The 22608-nt window shown below is 42.1% G+C and overlaps 1 protein-coding gene across 1 annotated transcript in view; it reads left to right on the plus strand.

Moving 5' to 3' along the window:
• Positions 1-88: 88 nt before the first annotated feature.
• Positions 89-22608, plus strand: part of gabrb2a (gamma-aminobutyric acid type A receptor subunit beta2a) — a 31022-nt gene continuing 8502 nt past the window's right edge. The window contains 6 exon segments of the mRNA XM_079672795.1: positions 89-235; positions 359-459; positions 894-905; positions 908-960; positions 13595-13815; positions 21019-21101. Of these exon segments, the coding sequence (XP_079528921.1) occupies positions 162-235; positions 359-459; positions 894-905; positions 908-960; positions 13595-13815; positions 21019-21101 (544 nt within the window). The 5' untranslated portion in view covers positions 89-161.

Below are 22608 nucleotides of genomic sequence, written 5' to 3' on the forward strand. Positions count from 1 at the left end.
CTCTGCAATGGAAACTGCTCATCCACCATCATCAGTCTCCACTCTTTGATCTTGGGCTTGCTGCACGCATGCGCCTCTCATTGGCTCCTCTGCACTGTCTGGAGTAAGTTGGATGTGCGCTCTCCTCACTCGCATCCCGAAACCGCCTCAATACTGTTGCGATGGGGAGGATCAGGAAAAACCACTTTGGGATTTTGACTTTCTCTTTACTAGTGACTTTTGTCTGGACTCAAAGGTAATTGTATTTCCTTATTTTCTCGATCATCTGTCTCGCATGCCATGTAGCCTGTGTTAAAGCGTGCCTGGCGTGAGATATTAACAAGCTGTTTTGCATTACACCACCTTTTTTCTCCCACAGCTCCAAAGATCTCAAAGATCCGAGCAATATGCCTCTAGTAAAAGAAACAGTGGACAGACTGATGAAAGGATACGACATTCGGTTGAGGCCAGATTTCGGAGGTAACGAGTAAATGTGCAAAAGGAATGTAATGTTTTCACGCCCTCCTGACGTGCAATACATGTTTAATGAATCACAAAATCTGCTTTAATTTACGTAATCACCCATTCACAGCCAATAGGCCTTTCCAATTAACGCTATGAGAAATTATGTGCATATTTCGTTTGATGGGGGAGATAAGACAAGCTTTTTTAACATGATCGATCCCGCTCATCAATGTTTGATAATCCTACCCGGCTAATTGAATATAAAATGTAACCGCATTTCATCTGCGTGTTAAACATGAAGGTTTTTTCACCCAGCCTGGTGATGCTCCAGTCTCCTGTAGGTGGAGGGGAGCATAGAGGAACCTGAGCGCGCGTCACGAATTTGTTAAATTTACATGATGGGAGATGCATTCATTTATCTTGTATTAAAGCTTTCTTTTCCTTCACAGGTGCACCGGTCAAGGTGGGATGAATATAGACATAGCCAGTATAGACATGGTCTCGGAAGTCAACATGGTAGGTGCATCTTCATGATTATTACACCGCTTAATGTTGCCAATTGAGCCCGGCACGGCTGGAATAGCCCTTAAGTGGGTTGCTTATCACGGGTCAGTGTGTGTGTGTGATTGTGAAGCCAGGATAATGTGAGGCAGATTGTGAATGCATTTTTTTTTCTCGGATGCAAAAAGAATTGTGAAGGCTTCCGCTCTTAAACACATCATGGCCATCCTTCTCTCTCAGTCTCCGCATTTGCAGCTCTGGTGTGTTGCTGCATTTGAATTCAAAACACACACTCACTGGCGCACTCGGACGCACGGCCCCGGCTGCGCGCGCGGAGAGCTGCATGTATGTATCAGTGTGTGTGATAGTGTGTGATTGTGTGTGCTCCTGACTGCTTCACGTTGTCAAGCTTCGGTGGTGTAATTTTGTTGACACGTCCCCCCCTCCACCCCCTTCTTACCCATCCTCTCTCCTCTCCATGCAGTTACCTATAAAATGAATCAAAACACCCTTTCTTCTAAAAAATTGGCATAATTTGGTGTTTTTAAGGTGCAAAAAAAATGCATCTCTGGTGTGTTGCTGCATTTGAATTCGATTGGCCAATCACATCATCAGCATCTACGTAAATGATTTCCCCCTTACTTGTCAGATGACGTAAGCAATTTGTTAATAATAAATGTCTGGTAACACAGCATTGCAACCAAAAAAAAAAGAGAACGGCTTGAGCTTTGCTGCACACGGATGCACGTTATGAGCGACTTGGAGAGGACAGGGGGAAAAGTTCAGCAGCCCGTGCAAGAGCACCACCTATTGATCCCTGTGACAGACAGACAGCAACCCACAGGAATCTGACGTTGATTTTATCTTCTTCAGTGTAGCTCTCCTGCATTAAATACACCATATTTCTAGTGTAGAATAGCTGGTTTTGCTCTTGGGATTTGTTATGCATTGACAAAAAAATATTAAGGGCAGTCTTTGCAGAGGATTCAGAGTGTGAGAAGAGATCATTTACAAAGCAGCCTCTCCATGGAGCAAAATAATAGAGATGTTATATAAGAGCATGAAAAACAAGTTTGCCAGCAGGAGTGGAAGGAGATGTGTTCTCTATTATTAATTGAGCCATTTTTAAAGTTTGATTTGGCAGCCTGTCCCTATGTGTGTGGTAATTTTAAACTGCACTGAATGAGTTTTGAAGCACATGAATACAGCAGCGTGTGTGAGTTTGTTTGAGGGAAAGCACTGAATCTGGTCAGAGCTTTTTCCTTTGATGGAAATGATTTATTTTGAGGGAGGATGCAACCAGAACGGAAGTGCCTTGGGGGTCCGGAGAGATTTGAAATAGAAACCCCTCACTCGCTTTGGCCTCCCTCTTTCTCCCTCTCCCTCCTCCATCCTTTGCCTCCCACCACTTTGACTAGATTCCTGGCTGTGACTCTGGGCTCAGCAGCCATGTAATCCACCTCTGCCTTGCTCCAAAGGGTTATCTTACTTAAGAACTAGGCATCTAGTGAGCATTCATCTGGAAAAAAAGACTGCTTCATACATCCGTGTAACAAAACACAAAACTGTGCACAAACAGTGAATGGCGGCTGACGTCATGCAACTCCCTGTCGCTATGAGAGAGCGCTCACCTCGCTCATTTATCAGAAAAGCTCTCAGCGCCAGATCTGCACAGGCACCCCTCTCACATGGCAGACACATTTAAATGAAGTGAAATAAAAACAACACCAAAGTCTTCAACACGTTTTTGTCATCTCTAAAACATCCTTACATAACAGGTTGGATTCTCCTCCTCCTCCTCCTCCTCCTTTCTTAACATCCAGATATATTTGGTACAATAGAGGATAACGGCAGCTGACGAGATTGATCTCAGGGAAATCGATAATATCACCGAGCACCGTGATCACGAGGATGGAGGTGGTGACCTGCGCTTGGCGCCGGGCTGCTTTGATCTTCCTCATCAGGGGCAGCCGCTTTTAAGATTAAAGTGCTGAGAGGGAAAACAATACAGAGAGGCGAGGATGAAGCCAGGAAGGCAGTGAAGAACAGGGTGGGAGAGAGGTGAAGGTTTTTATGATCATTTTCACAATCGCCTTTAATGATACCTACATCCCCGGTGGAGGCCAGGGAAAAGTTATGGCCGACCTTGTGTTAGCACAAGAGAGCTGCAGCCAGAGTTTCATTAACCCCCCGACATACACATTCCCTTTTGACTAATTAAGTCGCTCTAAGGGACGAAACACCGTCTTCTTCCACACTTTATGCCTCCATCAGATATTTCTTTAGTAGCTTGCTCCAGCTCCTCGTTGAATCTTCAATCATCAAATGGATATTTTTCAAATTGTTGTCTGACATATCTGATATATTTGAAGTTTGGTACTGTCCCGTGAATCGGTCCTATTTCAAAATGTAATGGCTTCTTCCTTGGTCCATGCTACACAGCATGTGTTTGCAATGATTAGAAGTCTGGCCTTTCAGACCGCTATGAGCGGTCAAACAACAACAACAACAACAACAACAACAACAACAAACTCGGTCTGAAAGTTATCTACACTAATTATTATTTGATCAATTGATTTGTCTAACAAATGTTGGCAAAAAGTGAGAGGGAGAAATGTCATTTAAAGAAAATTAAAACCTTTTAGGATCACACTACGCCAGTTACGCTGAATTTTGCATCGACAAAACATGAAGTAAGATGGAGTCGTTTGATGTTAGAAATGAAAGCATCTGATTGGGTTTGAACACAGTGTTTGTGAGCAGGCCTGCCATCATGGCGGTGAGCAGGTTTGGGTTGTAGACAGCTGCTCTCTCCTCTAATTAAAGATCAAAAAGCCTCTGGTGGAGGATGAACTCTGCATTTTAGTGGGGGCTGATTGAAGCCATTGTGGCGTCCTCTATGCTGACATGAGGGCGTGGATGCCAGTGGAGGTGGTGTTGAATGTGTGTTGGGATTTTGGTGTTGTTGCTTCTCTGTGCACGTGTAAGAGGTTGGTTCACATGTATACGTGCCATAGTGGAGTGTCTTTGTTGGAGCTTTCTCTTGTGATCCACAACGATGGCCAGTTGAGGCTCAAAGGTCAGCCGTGTTGTTGGGCAATACAAATGTGCAGGTCAGTCAGCGCCGTGGTCTCAGCCTCGGCTGCATGACATTACAAATGTGCTATTTCGAGAGGGAAGCGTCCTCCGAGTCCGAGGTGTGACCACACATCCTTGTTGGGTGGGCTGTGCTGACTCACTAGGGTTAGTGCAAAATATGGCACAGATATGATATCATGGCCGAGACCCCCCCTCAGCATCCACCCACTGCTTATCTCTGTCTGTCTGTCTGTTCAGCACTGGCATCCCGCTCCATCACTCATCTCCCTCACTTAGCAGCAGAAATTTCATTTGCATAATGCTGTTTGTTTTCGCTGAAATCACAGATCCAGGAACCGAACCCTGGTTACGGTGCATTAAAAAGTGTTCTGCACACAGCCAGGGCAGCTGATTAAATACAAGTCGGGTCTGTTGTCTCAGCAATGCATCAGCGGTGCATAATAACGTCTTCAGCATGCCATCCAGATATGTTGAGCACAGCTATGCACTCCGAAGATGGAATAAGGAGGGAGGCGAATAAGTATGTTCACTCCTCGTCTTTTCTTCATCCTGCTTGTTATTTACATGTGAAATACCTGAGGTTGATGGTTGTTAAGAGGAACTGCCTGTACTATAATACTGTTCTCTGAATGTTAATTAGCTGGCTGTGAATTAAAAGATTTAAACAAACCAGCTGTGGTGGCTTCTGGGATGGAGGAATTAGTGGGGCGTGAGCGTTGCCTTTATTACGATCATTATCCTGACAGGCGCTGGTTTCTTTACATGAGTAAGGGGATTGGGGCGTCAGATATGGGGCGAGCCGATGACCAGAGGGAGCCGGACCCTGGCCCCAACGTTACTCTGCGTCCGTGTGAAGGATGCAGCTTCTTGTGTCTGTGAATTAGCAACCATTTTGATCTTGTTTGTCCAAACTGATCCTGTTCCATTTTATTTTCAGCTTGTGGAAAATAAGCTTGTGTTATTTTTACTCAGTGTTGCCATGACAACGCAGCCTCCTTCTTTTTTCTTTTTTTGGTGGATCTCGGGGAGTCAAGGAAAAGCAAATAAGGCCTCGTTTTTTCTAGGGACTTCTTCAAGGTTTTTCACATGTATAATCCAGGTGAAGGTTGCTCTGTTTTTGAAGACGCTGGATTGTTGTTGTTTTTACGGTTTATGGATGTTTGCCTTTTGGATAAATGCTGATAGTACAAGACATTTTCAACAGTTATAGTAAATAGGGCTGCAACCAACAATTAGATGAATCATTGCATCGTTGATTAAATGCGTTTTAAATTGTCTAAAAAACATTCATTACAGTTAACTAAAGACACATTCACATTGCTTGTTTTGTTCAACCGTATGTCTGACACACAAAGATATTCAGATTAAAAGCTATAAAACAGAAAAAAGCTGAACGATTCTGTCATTTGAGAAGCTGGATAGCAAGCATTGACAAATTAACATGGGCGATGAAGAGGATTGAAGTTATAATCTAAAAATTCTCAATTTTTGTGTATTCTCTGTTATGAAACTAATGAACCATTCACATTTAAAAACAGGCAACAGATTAAGTCTCTATGTTTGTGAAACTTTGATTCTGCCTGCTCTGTTTGCTCTGCAGAGCTTTCCTAAAGGCTTAAAACGAGGATGCAGGTTGTCCAGAACAATGTCATTAGTTATGCTGAGTGGCCACACAGAGCAATATATTAATACGGTCAGCTGCATAATTACAGCACAAGAACAACATTTAATCCTGCAGCTGTGTACGTGCACGCCGGGTTCTCTGTTTAATGTTTAGTCCATGGAGACTAAGAGGCCATGAGCCCTAAACACATAAGTACAGTGTTCTATAGGGGAACACCTGGTAAAGAGACAAACACATGCATGCAGTTTATTAATGAGCATGGTAAAATGTGCCAAAGACATGCATATCTTAAAGAAAGTATGTGTAAATCTGTTCAACAATAATTCACGTCATGTATGCATTTGTACATCTGATGGTGTCTTTCCAAAATGTTCTTTTTGAAATGCAGCTTATAAAATGAATTGATTAGCTTTAAGATATTGGAAGAGTACTCCTATCTTTTGTATACTTGGCTTGTCATTTGCTATGATTACCAAGACTTTCCCCTGCAGAGAGCGAAGATACGCCAAGTTTAAATTGGTCGTAATATTTGTTCATAATGGCCGGTACAGGGAACAAAACCGCTGCGTGTCTTAAAACAGGGAGTAAGTTAGCCAGCTCCATTACAAGCCTTTAATGTGCTGATGAGTCCCTTAATGATTCTGTCAGGCACTTTCTTCACTCAAGCTAAGTAGCTGAAAAATGACCCGTTGGAAAGGGAGTCATAAAGGCGTCCATGTTGTCACTTCCCTCAGGATGTGTACGGCCCGCAACTCTTTCAGAATACTCCCTCCTTGACCCCTAATATTTCATTTGAAACTGGTACTTATCCGGACACAGAGAGCACAACAAATGAATAACCTCAGACCCACCCTCGGATGTGCTGTTGCGTCTCCTCCAGCATTTAGAAGGACACAATTAAACGAGCGGCTGGAGTCCTCTGCAGCAGCACACAGCAGAGGAAGAGCTGAGCAATATGGTGGACGTCTGTCATGTGCCGTAAAACTGCAGAGTAGAAAGACAAGCACACATGCCAACAGTCATACCAGCACATTATGGGAGGTTTGTTCCCCCTGTGCTTTGCTCAAAATTGTACTAATATAAAGAACAATATGGATTTAGCATTTTTCTCAAACCCAAAAAGGTTATATTTCATTTTGTATATATCTTTGTAATCAATATGCATTGTTACTATCTGAAAAAATGGTTTACGCTCAGGTTTGTATTGGGCCAAACATAAAAAAAGAGAACTTATTGTTATCCTGACTTTGTTTTTATGCTTGGGGTTAGCAAGACAGCAAAGAGGTATAACTCCTTGTTACCTTTGAAGAACAACCTGTTTTAAAACACAATAACATAAATCCTAGCGGTAGTAGGCTAGTTATCAGTGATTAATGATGTTAATGGAACATTTTCATCAAAGGGACAATGGATTTGATAACAAAAAGTGGGCTTCACGAGGGTTTCCGCTGCACATATATTGAGAAGATTTATTTTGCATGTCTACATGTTTTTTTGTGTTTTTTGAGCTATCAAGCGGACAAATCAATGTTTAGTTGTTTTTTTGAGATGTTAAAGTTGGTGGGATCTTTTAACCAGGTACAAAGACATTCAAAAGTAAAATACAGCATTGTTGGACACATCTTTTCATAAGCAACAACAAACAGAAAGGACTGCTATACATGAATCGAACTGGCACGATGGTTTCATTACAGGGAGAAAGTGAGCGCATGTTTCTTCAAGTAAAAATCTACACACAGTATGCATTGTGTTAGGCTCGTCTATTGGCAGCTCCCTCCCATGTCGGCGGTGACAGCTGATGTAGTTGTAATGGAGGTCTTGTAACAACCGCAGCCTTTCAGATTTCTCAGGGAAACACAAATGTACTCCTTGTCACTCTGTCAGATTCTTAATGGGGGTTTGTTAGCCCAGAAACATATCTGAAGTGAGTCTCTGTCACTGTGCAACCAGCCTTGATGTTTTTTTAAGTTAGCCAGGCCTTGTTTGTATCTTCATCTCCAAATATATTCACTGCTGTCAGTATTTTTTTTTAATGTTGGTACTCTCCACAAGATGTCTCCCTCACTGATGCTCACTGGGCCGCCTGTGTGATGTTAATGGAGTTACTGAGGAGTGTTTGTGACAAGGAGAGTGAAGGTCGCTTTGGAGACCGACAATCCAGCGTGGGACAGTCTGTCTCTCACTTCTCTGCAGATTTTCTTAATGGATGCTGGTGCCGGGAAAACCTTCTCACCTGCTTCGTATTCTCAGGTGTGCAGTGAAGAGGCTATCACACTGAAACGTCTTGTTTATTACTCAGAAATTATTTTTTGTCCAGGAGGGAACATGCTAAAAGACTGAATACTCCACTTACAGCTTTCTTATTGTGAATTAATAACTCATATGTTGCCTTAAAAAATTCTAGGATTGGTTGGTTTCACTGCCATGTTTAGTATGAAGGCTGCGATAGGGCTGCTCAATTAATCATATTTTAATCGCAATTACCATTTTGGCTTGCAACGATTATGATAATAATAGAATATTTTTTATTACTATTTATTAAAAAAAAAATATATATATTATTTTTTGTATTGGTTTTTCAATTGAATTATACTGAAAGTTCAGGGTAAACAACTGTTAAAAACATACTACACCTTTTTTCTTTCAATAAATTGATGTTTTCAAAGTAAATGGATAATCGTTTTTAATAATTGTGATCATCAATTATTGACCCAAATAATCGAGATTATGATTTTTGCCATAATCGAGTAGCCCTAAGGCTGCAACATGTTGACATTTAATGTGTGAATCGCAGAGTTTTGCTATATGTTGTGTCTGCAATGATTGATTATTCGATTGACAGAACAATTGTTGCCAACTGCTAAAGTAATGAATTAATCCTTTAAGTATTTATTAACAAAAAAAACACAAACATGCCGTTTCCAGCTTCTGCTTTCTTGCTCTGTTTATAGCATAGTGAGGTAAATATGTGTTGGTTTTCTGACCTACAACATTTTTTATTTAAAGATCATCATTGAATAAATGTTAGTTGCGGCCCTATTGCTGTGTCACATGCATTTTATATTGCAGTTTATGTGATGGAAATGATCCTGCTGTCAAGGATTTGATTTGTTTGCATGAGGAAACGTGAGTTTACTGCTTTGTGTTTCCGCACAACACCAGAATAGTGCACCCCTTTAGCTTGTCACCGAACAAAATGTACTCCCTGGCTCCCATATTTTCGCTGAACAATAACTTTGCCTGTACTGAGAGATAGAGAGGGGAAGTGCCCATATTTTGTGTCCCTCTCTGAGCTCATGTGATGTCCGAGCAAAGGTAAACAGCACCATCTGTGAGGCCGTAATTGTGCTGCCATTTTACAGAGCAGCCAGGAGGCAGCGTGCAGGCCCAGGTGTTCTCTATACTCTTAAACCCCCCAACACACACACACACACACACACACACACACACACACACACACACACACACACACACACACACACACACACACACACACACACACACACACACACACACACACACACACACACACACACACACACACACACACTTCTGTATGAGCCTTGAATCCAAGCTCAGTGACTTAACAAGGGACATTTTAAAAGGTTTTGTAGACAATAGGGTTTTTTCTCAGACATCAAAGGAAAAGCCCAGGTGTAAACTGTATGCTTTTTAGTTTCAGGTACAGGGAACACCTGCTTCAGTTTCAGGTTGCTTGTATTGTGCATGCTAGCTACATGGCATAGAAACTTAAATAAGAGACATCGTTAATGTTGTGGGCTTTTGAAGAAAATCACAGGTGTTACGTAAAATGTCTGCTGTGATAAAGGCCAGAGGCTGTCTCCAAAATCTCATATTCTCTTTATGTTATTTAAGACAAATGTAAAACACAGTTTATTTAGCTTTTTGTGCATGAGTCAGTGTGTGAGGATGTATAAAAAAGTGATTTTCTGAAGTGTCATGGCGCTTACATTTTGGTAGAAAAAGAGACATTTGAAAAAAAGCTTAAAGGTAGGGTAGGTAAGAATGGAGAAACCAGCTCGAGTGCGCTAGAATTAAAAAAAATACACAACCGGAAAAAATCTGCCCCTTCCTTACAGAGCCCCTCCTCCAACACACACGAACGCGCACATGACCAATGAGGGCATGAGATAAATTTGTGCACGAGATGGAAGGCTGACAGGCAGGTAGGCCATCCAGTTATTTTAGCCGGGCCGGCTGAAATGATTGTTCGAGCTTTTGACAGTACTACGGCTTCCACAGATGACATTCTTTTATGTATTTTTTGTCAAAGCATTTAATTTAATTTAATTACCTACCCTACCTTTAATATAAGCAAAACACGTTTCTTATTATTTAAAAATGCAAATGTTACCTCGCACTATTGCTGTAAAATACTGATTATCTTTAATATCAAGAGTAGTGACAGACTTATTATAATGTTGCTATTTTGGTCCGTTCAGTACATGAGGTGCATTGCATGTGTCCGTCCTGGGAGAGGGATTCTTCCTCTGCAGTTCTTCTTCTTCCTGAACTTTCTTCCATTATTTCTTCCTGTTAAGACTTTTTTTGGGAAGTTTTTCTTATCCCAATAGAGGCTGTCAAAGCTGTCAAGATTGTAAAGCTCCTTAAGGCAAATTTGTGATGTGTGATACAGTAGTACTCTATAGGCCTAGACATACAATTGATTTGGCTATTGAGTGAGGGAACAAGGAAATTATTTTCGACACAACCAATAATCAAACATCCTTCTGGTGCTGAGATTATGAGTCAAGACATCCATCAGTCTGTCCATCAAAAGATAATGAATGCCATACTTTTTGACAACCTGTTATTCTTGAGGTATTTATCAAGCAGAAATATTTTCATCAAGTTTCATCTTCTTAATATTAGGAATATTAGGCTTTTCTAGGATTGATATCATTGTGATTGGAACTTTTTGGGATTTCGTATTGCTGGTCGGACAAATCTTTTTTGTGGAATATTTGACTCTTTGTAATTGGGATTGGCATTTCCCAGTTTTTCTGGGATCTTTCAGACTAAACGATGTGTATTTCTTTTTAAAGAGCATATTTATGTAATTATGAAAATAATCAGTCCTTTATCTTAAATTCAAATTCATTCATATCAAAAGCTCTGTTTGCACCAGACACACTCAGTGCCCTTGTTATGCACCAACATGTAACATTTCCTCCAGATTGATCAAAAAATGTAATGGATCGAAAAATAATAAGAGTGAAATATTGTTGCCGAAAGTCAGAGACCACCCTGATAAATAATTTCTGCTTCATTTTGCTCAGATACCTTTTAAGAGTATTAGCCTCAGTTTTGTAAAATAGAGAGGTTTAGCTTCTGCTAGCAGCCTCTTCCGCTCACAGGATTGTAGCTGCTTTCTTCATCAACATGGCGAAGGATGGTAGTGAAGATAGGGAGTCTGCAAGCAGCAGCTAACGATCCCAGAGGTGATAGCGATATCCGATCGACAGGCTGATAATGAGACAGAGAGAGAGCGAGTGGAGAGGAGGGTTCAGTGGGAGCTCTTGTAAAACAGGATAAGGATGCGGCCGTCCTCGCCTGACTTTTCACTCCTGAAAAAATCAACATGGCAGCAGCTCATGTATTTTTAGATGCCCTTTTTACGCAGTGCTTTGGTCGTTCACACTGCATGCAATGAATGATAAGAGTTTAAGAGCAAGAAGTGGCTATTACTTTGCAGTGTCACTATAATGTGTGATGATATGAAAAAAATTTGGCTTGGAAACACACATGGCGATAAGTGATGATGATGGCTTCCTAGTGTAAATGCTCAAGGGCCTCGTTTCACGGACCATATTTTTTTATTTGTTTTCCTACTCATCGATTGCACTGCAATACACTGCAACAGAGCAAATCCAACTGCAGTGCTGTGTTTTACTGTGGCTGTGTGGGTGTAAGTCTTTTTTTAAGAGTGAGAAGCAGAGAAAAATGAAAGGAGGAGGAGGAGATACAGTTTACTTCTACATCTCTGAGCATGTGTAAAAACAAACAGTATTAATGACGCTTTTCCAATGTGGACAACTCTCCCCTATCAGTTAGGTGGGTTGGGATGCAAAGATATTAATGATAATTGTCATATATTTGGTAATTGTTTCAAATGGTTTCCTTTTCACTTACCGTTAGTGTTATTGTCTTTTTTTTAATGTTTTGTACAGCTATGGTTAAATCCTCTCCCTCCACCTCAACACTCAAATCTAGACTAAGAAAACAAGTTAAAGATGAATTTCATTGTTCAATTGATACTGATATAGTGAGAATCTGACACACAGCCCTAATCTTAGTATTTTCTGGATGTTTAGTATGCAGAATTAGAAATAACACCAATAAAGGATGTTGCTTGCATTAGCGTCTTTCTCTAAAAAGCAGAAAGTAGCGTCAAAGTGGAAGTAGATATTTTTATTAACCCCCCAACCCCAGCCACCATGGCCCCTAGCATAGGCCGTGGCCTTTCAGACCGCGACGACCTTTCGGATGACCTTCTCACTATGCAGAGTCCACACCACGTGCTGCGACACGTCTGTGGAGTCATGTTCGCATGAGGGGTGACATGCTGCTGGAGCTAGAAGTGTTTCCCAGTTGAGAGGATGGTGGCAGGTGCGAAAGAAGTACTGAGAAATACCATGCTCCTGAGTTTGAAAATGGTACTTAAAGGTGGGGTAGGTAAGTTTGAGAAACCGGCTCGAGACACACTTTTTGTTATATTCCATGGAATGCTCTTAACATCCCGATAGCAATAAATATCTTAAGTGCTTTGACAAAAAATCCATAAAAAAATGTCATCTGTGGAAGCCGTAATGTAAAAAGCACGACCAATCATCTGAGCCGGCCCGGCTAAAATAACTGGATGGCCTACCTGCCTGTCAGCCTTCCATCTGTGCACAAACTTATCTCGTGCCCTCATTGGTCATGTGCGCGTTCGTAAGTGTTGGAGGAGGGGCTCTGTGAGGAAGTGGCAGATTTTTTCTGGCTGTGTATTTTCAAATTCTAGCGCACTCGAGCTGGTTTCTCCAAAATTACCTACCCCACCTTTAAGTAAAAGGAGAAAGCTTTATCTTCAAAATGTAGTTAAAGCTTCAAAATGTATAGTATACATTGTGCAGAATTTCTCCTGTTGCAGAGTTAAAGTAATACTAGTGATTACAGGGAGGCGTGTGGCGCAGTAGATAGAGCCTTGGTGTTGGGATCAGGGGTTCTCAAGTTCAAACCCCACTGCAGTCAGCATGTCGTTGTGTCCCTGGGCAAGAGACTTCACCCCAAATTGCTCCTATGGGGATTGCCCACAGTATTGAGTATGTAAGTCGCTTTGGATAAAAGCGTTTAACAAGTAACATGAAATGTAATACATGTAAGAGCATTTTGTTGTTGTTGTTTGTCAATGTGATATCATACTTAGATACTTTGTTTACTTCAGGGTTGATTATTATTAAAGGCTAAATGTTCAAGGTCAGTTATTTGTCACATCCAAATGCAGTCATACTCCCTTAATGCAACATAAGAGAACCAAAAAAAGCCCATATTGATAGTATAGTAAAGTTGCAATACTGATAGTATCATGTAAGCACATAGTATGTTTTTTAGGGAAAAACTAACTTGTAACTATAAGTGTCAATTAAAAAAAGTCCAAAATGTCTGTGTGAAGTAAAGTAGAAGTATAAAGTGGCATAGAATAGAATACCAGTACTTGACTTAATGTAATTGGTTACCTACCACTGCTGGATAAAGGAAATAAAACATATTCCTATCGTACGGGAAGCCCCTGAAAGATTGTCAGTACATTTTGTTGAAAGTGTATTTTTGGCTCTGTGGTTGAAATACTGTCAGCGTTATTGATTGTCACCAGTTTGTCTTTGAAGTGGCTTCGTTTAATGGACTCCCCTCTCTGTCCTCCAGGACTACACCTTGACGATGTACTTCCAGCAGGCTTGGCGGGACAAGCGTCTGTCCTACTCCGAGATCGCCTACAACCTGACGCTGGATAACCGAGTGGCGGATTCGCTGTGGGTGCCTGACACCTACTTTCTAAACGACAAGAAGTCCTTCGTTCACGGCGTCACCGTCAAGAACAGGATGATCCGTCTGCACCCGGATGGCACGGTGCTTTATGGACTCAGGTAAGCCTTTTACCCCTGCCCTTCATAGTCTGTCATGACCATTAGTGGATTGATCACAAGGCATGATTAAGTTATGTGTAATTTTATCAGAGCGGAGCCTCTTAATTAACTCACACTTTGAATTGAAAATATTGTAGTTTTCTGCTCGGCATGATGCAACATACAGTAATGTGATATTTCTTCAACTTTGCTCTTATTATTTGGTTTTGCCATCATTCTTACTGGTCATTATAATTTTATACTCATCAAGTTAATAGCTGAGGTCCTGGATCGAAGCCACATTGTTTAAAATTGATGGCTCAAGCAACATGAGTAGTTCAATAAAGACGAAAGAAAGGTTGTTTTCACTACCATTGTAAAGCTACAGAAAGGGGCACCCTGCACCCGAGAAAGTGCATCTTCAACGTTAGGTTTCACTCTCAAATACATACGGTTTACATGCCGTACTTATGTGGTTAGATTTTTGAAAAAAATTATTGAAATAAGTATGCCTACCTTTGTTCTGTAACGTTGCGCAATTAACATGTTGCATCTTCAATTCAATTCAATTCAAAACCTTTATTTATCCAGGTAAAATCCCATTGAGATCAATGATCTCTTTTTCAAGGGAGACCCGCAGCAGTAGGTTCCACATGAAGACATAAAAACATAAACAACAGAACAACAAAAGGACATCATACAGCAAAATGTACAGGGATTATAATTTACATATCTATCCACATGTACAGGTACCAACAGCATCTGACTGTGGAGCATCCAACCGAGCTTTAAAAATATGTAGTGGTACGAGCTTGGTAGTTTTCCATTCTTTTTGCAGACTGTTCCAAGTTAGTGGAGCTGTACATCTAAAAGCTTTCTTCCCTAAGACAGTCCTAGCACTTGGCACATTTAATAAAACCATAGCATGCGATCTCAGGCAATCACTTGAATAACTTGGACAACTTAAACATGACGCAGAGACAAACTGAAACTCTATTTAAAGAACAATAAGAGATTCCTATAGACTGACAAAAAACAAAACTATGTAAATGTTTTAATATTCTTTATTGTATTTTGGCTGTTTTCTAAAGAAATACTAGAGAATTGTACCTCTTCGGGCCGCCTAGCACAAAAGACCATTTTGTTTGAGCTACAGCTAATACACACAAAGAGACTGTGTTGGGTATTTTCGAAAATCTGGTTTAACTATCTGATCATTATTTCCTGTTGGATTGTCAGCGTGTTTTCACATCTCAGCACTTTCTTCAGTGAGTACAATGTTATCATGGCCACATCTATGAAAAAAAGGCCTGATAGTAAAGCCTTACACAACTGTGAACAGAGGGAAGAATGTGTTAGCCTCTCACATCCCCTGATGATTTCAATTTCAATAATGGATTGGTTGTGATCAATAATAAAGCAGGGCGGAGCAAACAGCCGAGCTGAGGCTGATTGTGCGGGAGGTTTCAACCAAGACATTTCTTTGTGGTGTTGGACTGTGATGCCTCTGAGGAGTGTGTCATCCATTATTGAAAACTCATAATCAAAAATGTAGAAGTTCAATACAAACACTGGATCTGTATTTGTTCTGATGCTGCTGTTTGACTTCACAGGCTAGCACAGCCTAGTGCTGCTGCCTCCTCTGATCTGTGTGTGTGTGTGTGTGTGTGCGTGCGTACATGTGTGGTGTGTGCAAATGATCTCAGATTAGTGTCCCTGTTAAAAAGATGAGATTATTGTTGCTAATTCAAGATGTTGAAGCATTCAGTCATTCTCTCTCTCGACTGAGATGCCCTTCTTGCGCAAATACTGCTTAAAAGATGTAAGTATCTGCACTGCATCCGATTATTCATCGCTACATTCTGTTTCAACAGTCAAGAAATGTAATTCATAACATTCTGACTCAATTACATAAGCCCCATATTTTGGCATAACAGTCTAAAAAGCAATGGAGGCCAGGAGAGTTTTGTTGTGAAGTTGAGGGTGTGCGTGCAGCAGGGGGTTGTTTGTTCTTACCTCAGATACGTTGTCCTTGTCAGTGCTGGTGCCTCCCGGCTCCTCCATTATTTGGTTCGTGGGTTTGGTCCAGGTTTTATTTGATGCTAGCAAGTCCAGACACAAGCTTCTGTCAGAGTCAGCCCGGCCAGATGCCTGTGCGCTGTGAGCACGCTGACACATACCTGTAGAGACGGCCGGCTGGTAGCAGCAGCAGGGATTGGCTGGATGAGAAAGCAATGGCTAACTGAGAGGGGACCCACAGTCCTCCACGGGAAAACAGCTAACATGTGAAAACACGTCCTACAAGGCCGTTATAGCCGTGGCATAATGTGTTTGGCTATCAATTCATGTTAGTCTTTATCGCCAGTGTGTATAGAAATGTATTTATTAGGATAAACCCCTTGAGATGCACCATCTCGTTTTCAAGGGGGCCCGACCAAAGCAACGTCTTACATACATACATGAAGAAATTAACAAAAAGTGAAGCATGACAAACAAGGACAAAACACGTATAGTCTGTCAAGTAAAATTCATGAAGTAATACATACAATCGTTACAATCATTACAATTTGATAGACAGTGTCTAATAGATCAGTTTAATCAATAACAAGAGCAGACCAGCTGTAAGTGAGATGATAATGCATGGTTAAACGTGAAAGGTCAGCAGTGGTGGAGGAAGTATTTACATCCTTTAGTTAAGTAATTGTAGCATTATCAAAACTAAAGATACAGTCCTTCATTATCAGCCAAATGTTGGCAATGTTGTGGGAAGCTATTCTAATATTTATTATATCATTACATTGATTTGACTAATGCATAAAACATGCAAGCAAGCTTTTACTGTGTGTGCTGTGTTTACTCTACGCATCCCAATGAATTGATAGTGTCTTTTGTTTGCGACGATAATAAACACAGCTTTAGAACAAATATATATAGTACAATATCTGCCTCTGAAATGTAGTAGAGTGTAAAGTTGCACAAAGTTGAAGGTGTAATAATGTACTTACGGAAATGTTACTTTCTCTAAAGAAAATATAGTATCATGGGAAATGTAGGAGCCAGTGTTTTTGGAGCTTGACTTACGCTGGAGTCATAAAGTTAGGATGTGTCGACATCCAATCGTTTGATTTGAATCATTCTTCTTAAATTAGTCTCCTTTGAGTACTCTTATCTTTATGGTAGTACAATACACAACCACTGGTGAACACCTTAAATCTTAATGAGCAGAAATGCTTCGTAGCATATTAAGCCATGACTTTAGTGCTAAACAAATTAAATAAACACGTAATACTGACTAGGTAAACACCTTGTGTGCACATGTCTATTGTTCAAAATCAATTTCCTGCGCCACTTTATTGCTTTCTTTTGAATATTAAACGCTATAAAATATATATGTCACGCTATGAGGTGCGATGTTGTCTCGCTAACACCTTGCATAATAAGCAGAAACAGTAAACATATTATTTGTGTGTGTGTGTGTGTGTGTGTGTGTGGGATGTGTCTGTGGGTGGGTGTTTGTGAGTGTTATTTTTGGGGTGCATGCGGAGGAGGAAGGGTAAGGGTGTCGTTCACTGCATATATATAGTATATCCCAATCCTGCCAAATCCTGGTGTTCAATTATCAGGAGGAGCAGAACATTGCAACAGTGCTCCCAACTGTCACTTCAGTGCTCGGTTGGACTCTCGGGGGGAGGCAGTCTGATCTAATTACCCAGCCCATGAAAAGGCTCAACCAATAACACAGATACCGCCCAGGCTGCAAGAAAAGAAACACACACACAAAAGGAAAGAACCCACTTTCCCCACTTAGCCTTTCATTTTATGCAGGAATGGAGGAAAGTCCATTCGGTGCATGACTCCTGATGCACGTCGCTCAACATTCACAGAGCGGGAATGAGAAAAAGAGGGAGAGCCAGAAAGCAAGAAAGAAAGAGACATGAAGGTCAGACTTCATTCAAAATGGAGAAATTATTAGGATTCTCTCTCCCCCTCCCTCCCCTCCCTGTCTCCTCCTCTCTGTGAATAGTGTAACTCCTTTTGTGAGAGGACATATCCTTGTGCTATGGAGACTGACGTCCTCTTTTGTCTGGGCGAGGAGTGTGCCACTCTGCAGCTCAATAGATGACATCGCATGGCCAGGAGGAGAAAGCTGCTGAGTGGAGGAAGAGAGGGATTTAAATAAGCCTTTTTCTTCTGTCAAGATCATCAATACAGGCTTAGAATCGCCTTCAAAGTTATCCCTCTCAAACTATTGATAAGGCAAGGTGTGTGTGCCTTTGCTTTGAAATCAAGAAATCCATCCTTTGATTTGGCATGCTTTGGCACATGCTGGACTCTTTTTGTTGCCACTGCAGACATTTTATTTTCAAATTTGGCAACAGTGCCTGAGCAGGGAGAGACACTCCTGCATGCCATGTTTCCTCAGCTCTCTATCCAAAATGGAGGAAGCTTCTCCATCTTAATTGAACTTCTAACTCCATTACAATGTCCAGGTAATAACATCTTCAGTTTGATTAAAGGAATGCAGGTTTGTAACCCGCTTGTATAACTGCCAATCTGCATGTTGGCGTCTGCTCTGACGCTCCCATGGAAATGAGATACTGTCTTTGTGGTGGTTGTGTTGTGTCCGTAAACAAGGTCATTTGGAAATAAAGGTGCACAGGCTGCCTTGAGGGGGGGTCCACACTCTCTCACACACACACACACACACACACACACACACACACACACACACACACACACACACACACACACACACACACACACACACACACACACACACACACACACACACACACACACACACACACACACACACACAGCACGCTCCGTGTCCTATTAGCTCCGACGCAGAGCAAATGTAGCGTGTGTGAATCTGCGTGATCTGTTAGAGCGTGGCCTCTCCTCCGGCAGGTTGGGATGAGAGAGAGGGGGACTGGCCCTGATGTTGATGAAGAGCAAACAAGCCTGTGCTTCATGATCACTGCTGCTTCTACTGCTGCTGCTGCTGCTGCTACAGAGGTCCACGGCAGACTCTCGCTGCAGCAGAGATGAGGAGGAGGAGGAGGAGGAGAGGCGAAGACGAGGAGGGAATCCTGCAGAGAAATCCTCATCCTTCTCTCCTCCTCCCTCGTTTCCAGCTGTTTCTGAATTGTTACCGTTCGTATGATTGGACATGCTAGCTGGGCCAGGGGATGCAGAAGCAGCTCTTGATCAGTGATGCAGAGTCTCAGACAAAAAGCTTCGAGACTTCTGCCGATGATGTAGGTGGGCTATAAATAGGCTGTTATTTTTACCCCTGCCGTTTTGGCCTCATTTCCACTTTTCCCCTGCTTCCTCTGCCACCGTGATGATTTAGAGGTGGTGGTGAGTGATGAGTGTTTGGCTGGTGAAAACCCCGGTAAGTTGTGTCCATAAAGGGGTAAACTAGGACAGAAATAAGACTCCTGTGTTAATCCCCCAGTGCACCATGGCCCTGCTAACTGGCTGTTACATAAGAGCCCAGAGAGCAAGAAAAAGGAGGCAGCGAGAACGAGACAGAGAGTGTGTGAGAGAGAAACACTGAGCATCTCTACATCTCAAAAATGAAATCCTTAACTTGCCAGGCTGGGCCCAGGGGAGCTGCAAGACTTATGTAGACGGATTTCAAATAAACTTTTGCTCTTAATTATTAAAGACAAAGCACAAGTTTGTAGTCCTGATGAAATTATTAGGAAATACATTGTGAATTAGTTTTGACTGCCACAGTATCCCTCCACTCCATAGCACCACCGTTTATCCTCTCTTATTCTAATGCAAGGAAAGAAAGAGTTTGGAAATGTTCCTAAAATGTGAATAGATGCAAGCATATTTCTCAGACTAGATGAAAAAACTCAGTAAGTAGATAGTAACCAGCCAAGACAAGGGAAACCCAAGGTCAAAAATACATCAACCTATACTGGGAATTCTCCCGCAGGCTGCAATTACTGTTAATGGTCGCATGATGCTATGATGTTCAAATCAAATCAAAACAGGTTTTATTTATATATCACATTTTAAAAACGATTTTTGGTCGACCCAAAGTGCTGTACATGCAAATAATAAATGACACATTAATACAATCGCAAAACCGAAGGCAATAAATTACATCATATTATATCTGTGTGTGTGTGTGTGTGTGTGTGTGTGTGTGTGTGTGTGTGTGTGTGTGTGTGTGTGTGTGTGTGTGTGTGTGTGTGTGTGTGTGTGTGTGTGTGTGTGTGTGTGTGTGTGTGTGTGTGTGTGTGTGTGTGTGTGTGTGTGTGTGTGTGTGTGTGTGTGTGTGTGTGTGTGTGTGTGTGTGTGTGTGTGTGTGTGTGTGTGTGTGTGTGTGTGTGTGTGTGTGTGTGTGTGTGTGTGTGTGTGTGTGTGTGTGTGTGTGTGTGTGTGTGTGTGTGTGTGTGTGTGTGGAGTTGTTTTACTAGTCCAGGATACTAGATTAGGTCCCAGGAGTTAAACAGTGTGTCCAGTGTCTCTCAGGCTGCCTCGGGGTTTGGCACGGCCCGGTGCCAGCCCGTCTCAGTCCGGGCCAACTTGTCGTGTGTGAAACAGGAAGTACGTCTCTCTGAGTCGACCTGTCGGACGGAGCTGGCTCACACTCAGCGACTTCATTAAAGGATTGTGTGACCAGAGGTTTAACCTGTTCCTGTTTTACCTACTTCAAAATAAACCAGTGATGAGTTGTGCATACCTACTTACAGTACTGATGAAACATATCCCAGGAAAATACCTAAATTAAGAAATGATTGATTCTTCAAATATGTTAGCCATGTTAACAGCTGACTAAAAATATTATCTTTTTTGGAATATGGGTTAAAATTGTAATATAGCATGCAAAGGTAGACGTTGTGTTTTAGTTGCAGGGATCAGCAGGAGGTTTCTTTAAAGACCTGCAATATAGGACATGTGCATTAAAAAGACTGACAGAGCAAAGCTAATGGTCGGGGGTGACTGGTGGATTCAGGAAATGAGTCTACACATTTTTCAACACACTTCTATTCAAATGACTCCTATGTGGCAAACAACATCTGATTGAGATTTCATCTCAATTCAACATTTATGTAATGGCTCTATGTCAGTTGCTCCTCAGTTATACAGATTTGTCATCACCCTGCTTCGACGCGTACATCGTACTGTGTGTTGAAGGTCAAATGAACTGGACCGGCACTTTGATGAGTCCTATATCTTTTCATCCCACTCTGTGTGTAGGATCACCACAACTGCAGCCTGCATGATGGACCTGCGCCGCTACCCTCTAGATGAGCAGAACTGCACTTTAGAGATTGAAAGCTGTAAGTACCGTTGTCCCTGACAACCAGCTCTCACGCCCACACGTAGACGTTGAATTAAACAGATCCCACGTACACATGCAGCTCTGAAATCTGGTCCTGGAAACAGTCTGCCGGGCCCGGTGGCAGCAAGTTAGAAGGGAGGTTGATAAGACTGCAGTAAAACGCTGAGAAAGGCTGATGAGATATCAAGCGATACGCATCGAGAAGAGGAACATCACTAATGGCTCACTGACTGATAACATCCAGCCTAATTAATTCAACTCCAACTGCAGTGGCTTCCCAAGGCGTGGAACAGCCTGATTAGGTCCTGTGTTCCAGGGCTGTGCTGATCCTGGATGCTATGTGCGGCTTCTTCCCGAAACTGCCTCCATGTTTGTACAGTGCAAAGAGTTCATTTCATATGGAGTTTGTATGTGATCCAGCGTTCTCGAGTCGAGGGAGGAAGGGAGGGAGGGAGGGAGTGTGGAGGAACATGAGAGGAAAGACGAGGTCCTCTGCGTGTTTTATCTGGGTCCCCGGAGAAAAGGATTATGGGGCTGAATGTGGTGTATAGGGCTCAGTCATTCTGGGTTTGATCACGCTATTGCCAGCAGGGTTGAGTGGCACAAAAACAGTGCGGGTCAGAACCGCCTCTCGCTGCTCCTCTCCCATTATGCTCACCATCTCTCTCCTCATCACTCTCCCTTTCCGTTCCTCATCTCCTTTCTTTGCACAGTCTCATCCTCGTCTTTTTTTCTCCAAGCCTTTTTATCTCTCTCTCCATCACTCATGCTCTCTTTTTCTCCTCCTCCTCCTCCTCCTCCTCTCTCAGGCAGCTCGACACAAAATGCACACACACATTCCCTCCCTCACACACACACAGCTCCAGTTTTGATCACCAGGCAGTATCTGCTCTCATATGGATTAACTGGCAATGGTTTTAACGTTGGAATCGCTTCATGCCAGAGCATGCTATTTTATTCAGACTAATGAGCCCAGAGAACTCTCACTTCCCTTGATAAACTTGATGCATTTTTAACAGACACTAGTCTTTAAACCCTAGATCCCCCGATACATCAGGAGCTCACTGCAGCGGCTCAGACCACTGGTCTCACATGCCGGACTGAGCAATAATTGATTTGTACCTCTTTAACAGTTAAGATCTATTGTAGTGCATACACACACATGCAAATACACACCCACATATGTATGCACATCGTGGAGCTCATACTGCACTGTTTCTCATGACAGCCCAGGATGAGTACAGTGAGGTAATACATTGACATCTTACTGAGCAGAGACAATGGTCCTGAAGTAAGGAAGCTACAGAATGACCATTTATGTACACGATATAAAATGCTCACTTAAGACATTCTTGGGTCAATCGTCTCCCTTTCCCAAACTCCACGACAGCCTCCTGATGGCAGCCTGTCATGGCTGATCAGAACTGTGGACTCGGCCCTAATTGGGGTGATGCAAAGTCGCACAAGGCAGGGATCATGATAATGCAGAAGTGGAGGCAGAGCTT

The sequence above is a fragment of the Notothenia rossii genome, assembly GCF_949606895.1.
Source record: "Notothenia rossii genome assembly, chromosome: 3".
NCBI lineage: Eukaryota > Metazoa > Chordata > Actinopteri > Perciformes > Nototheniidae > Notothenia > Notothenia rossii.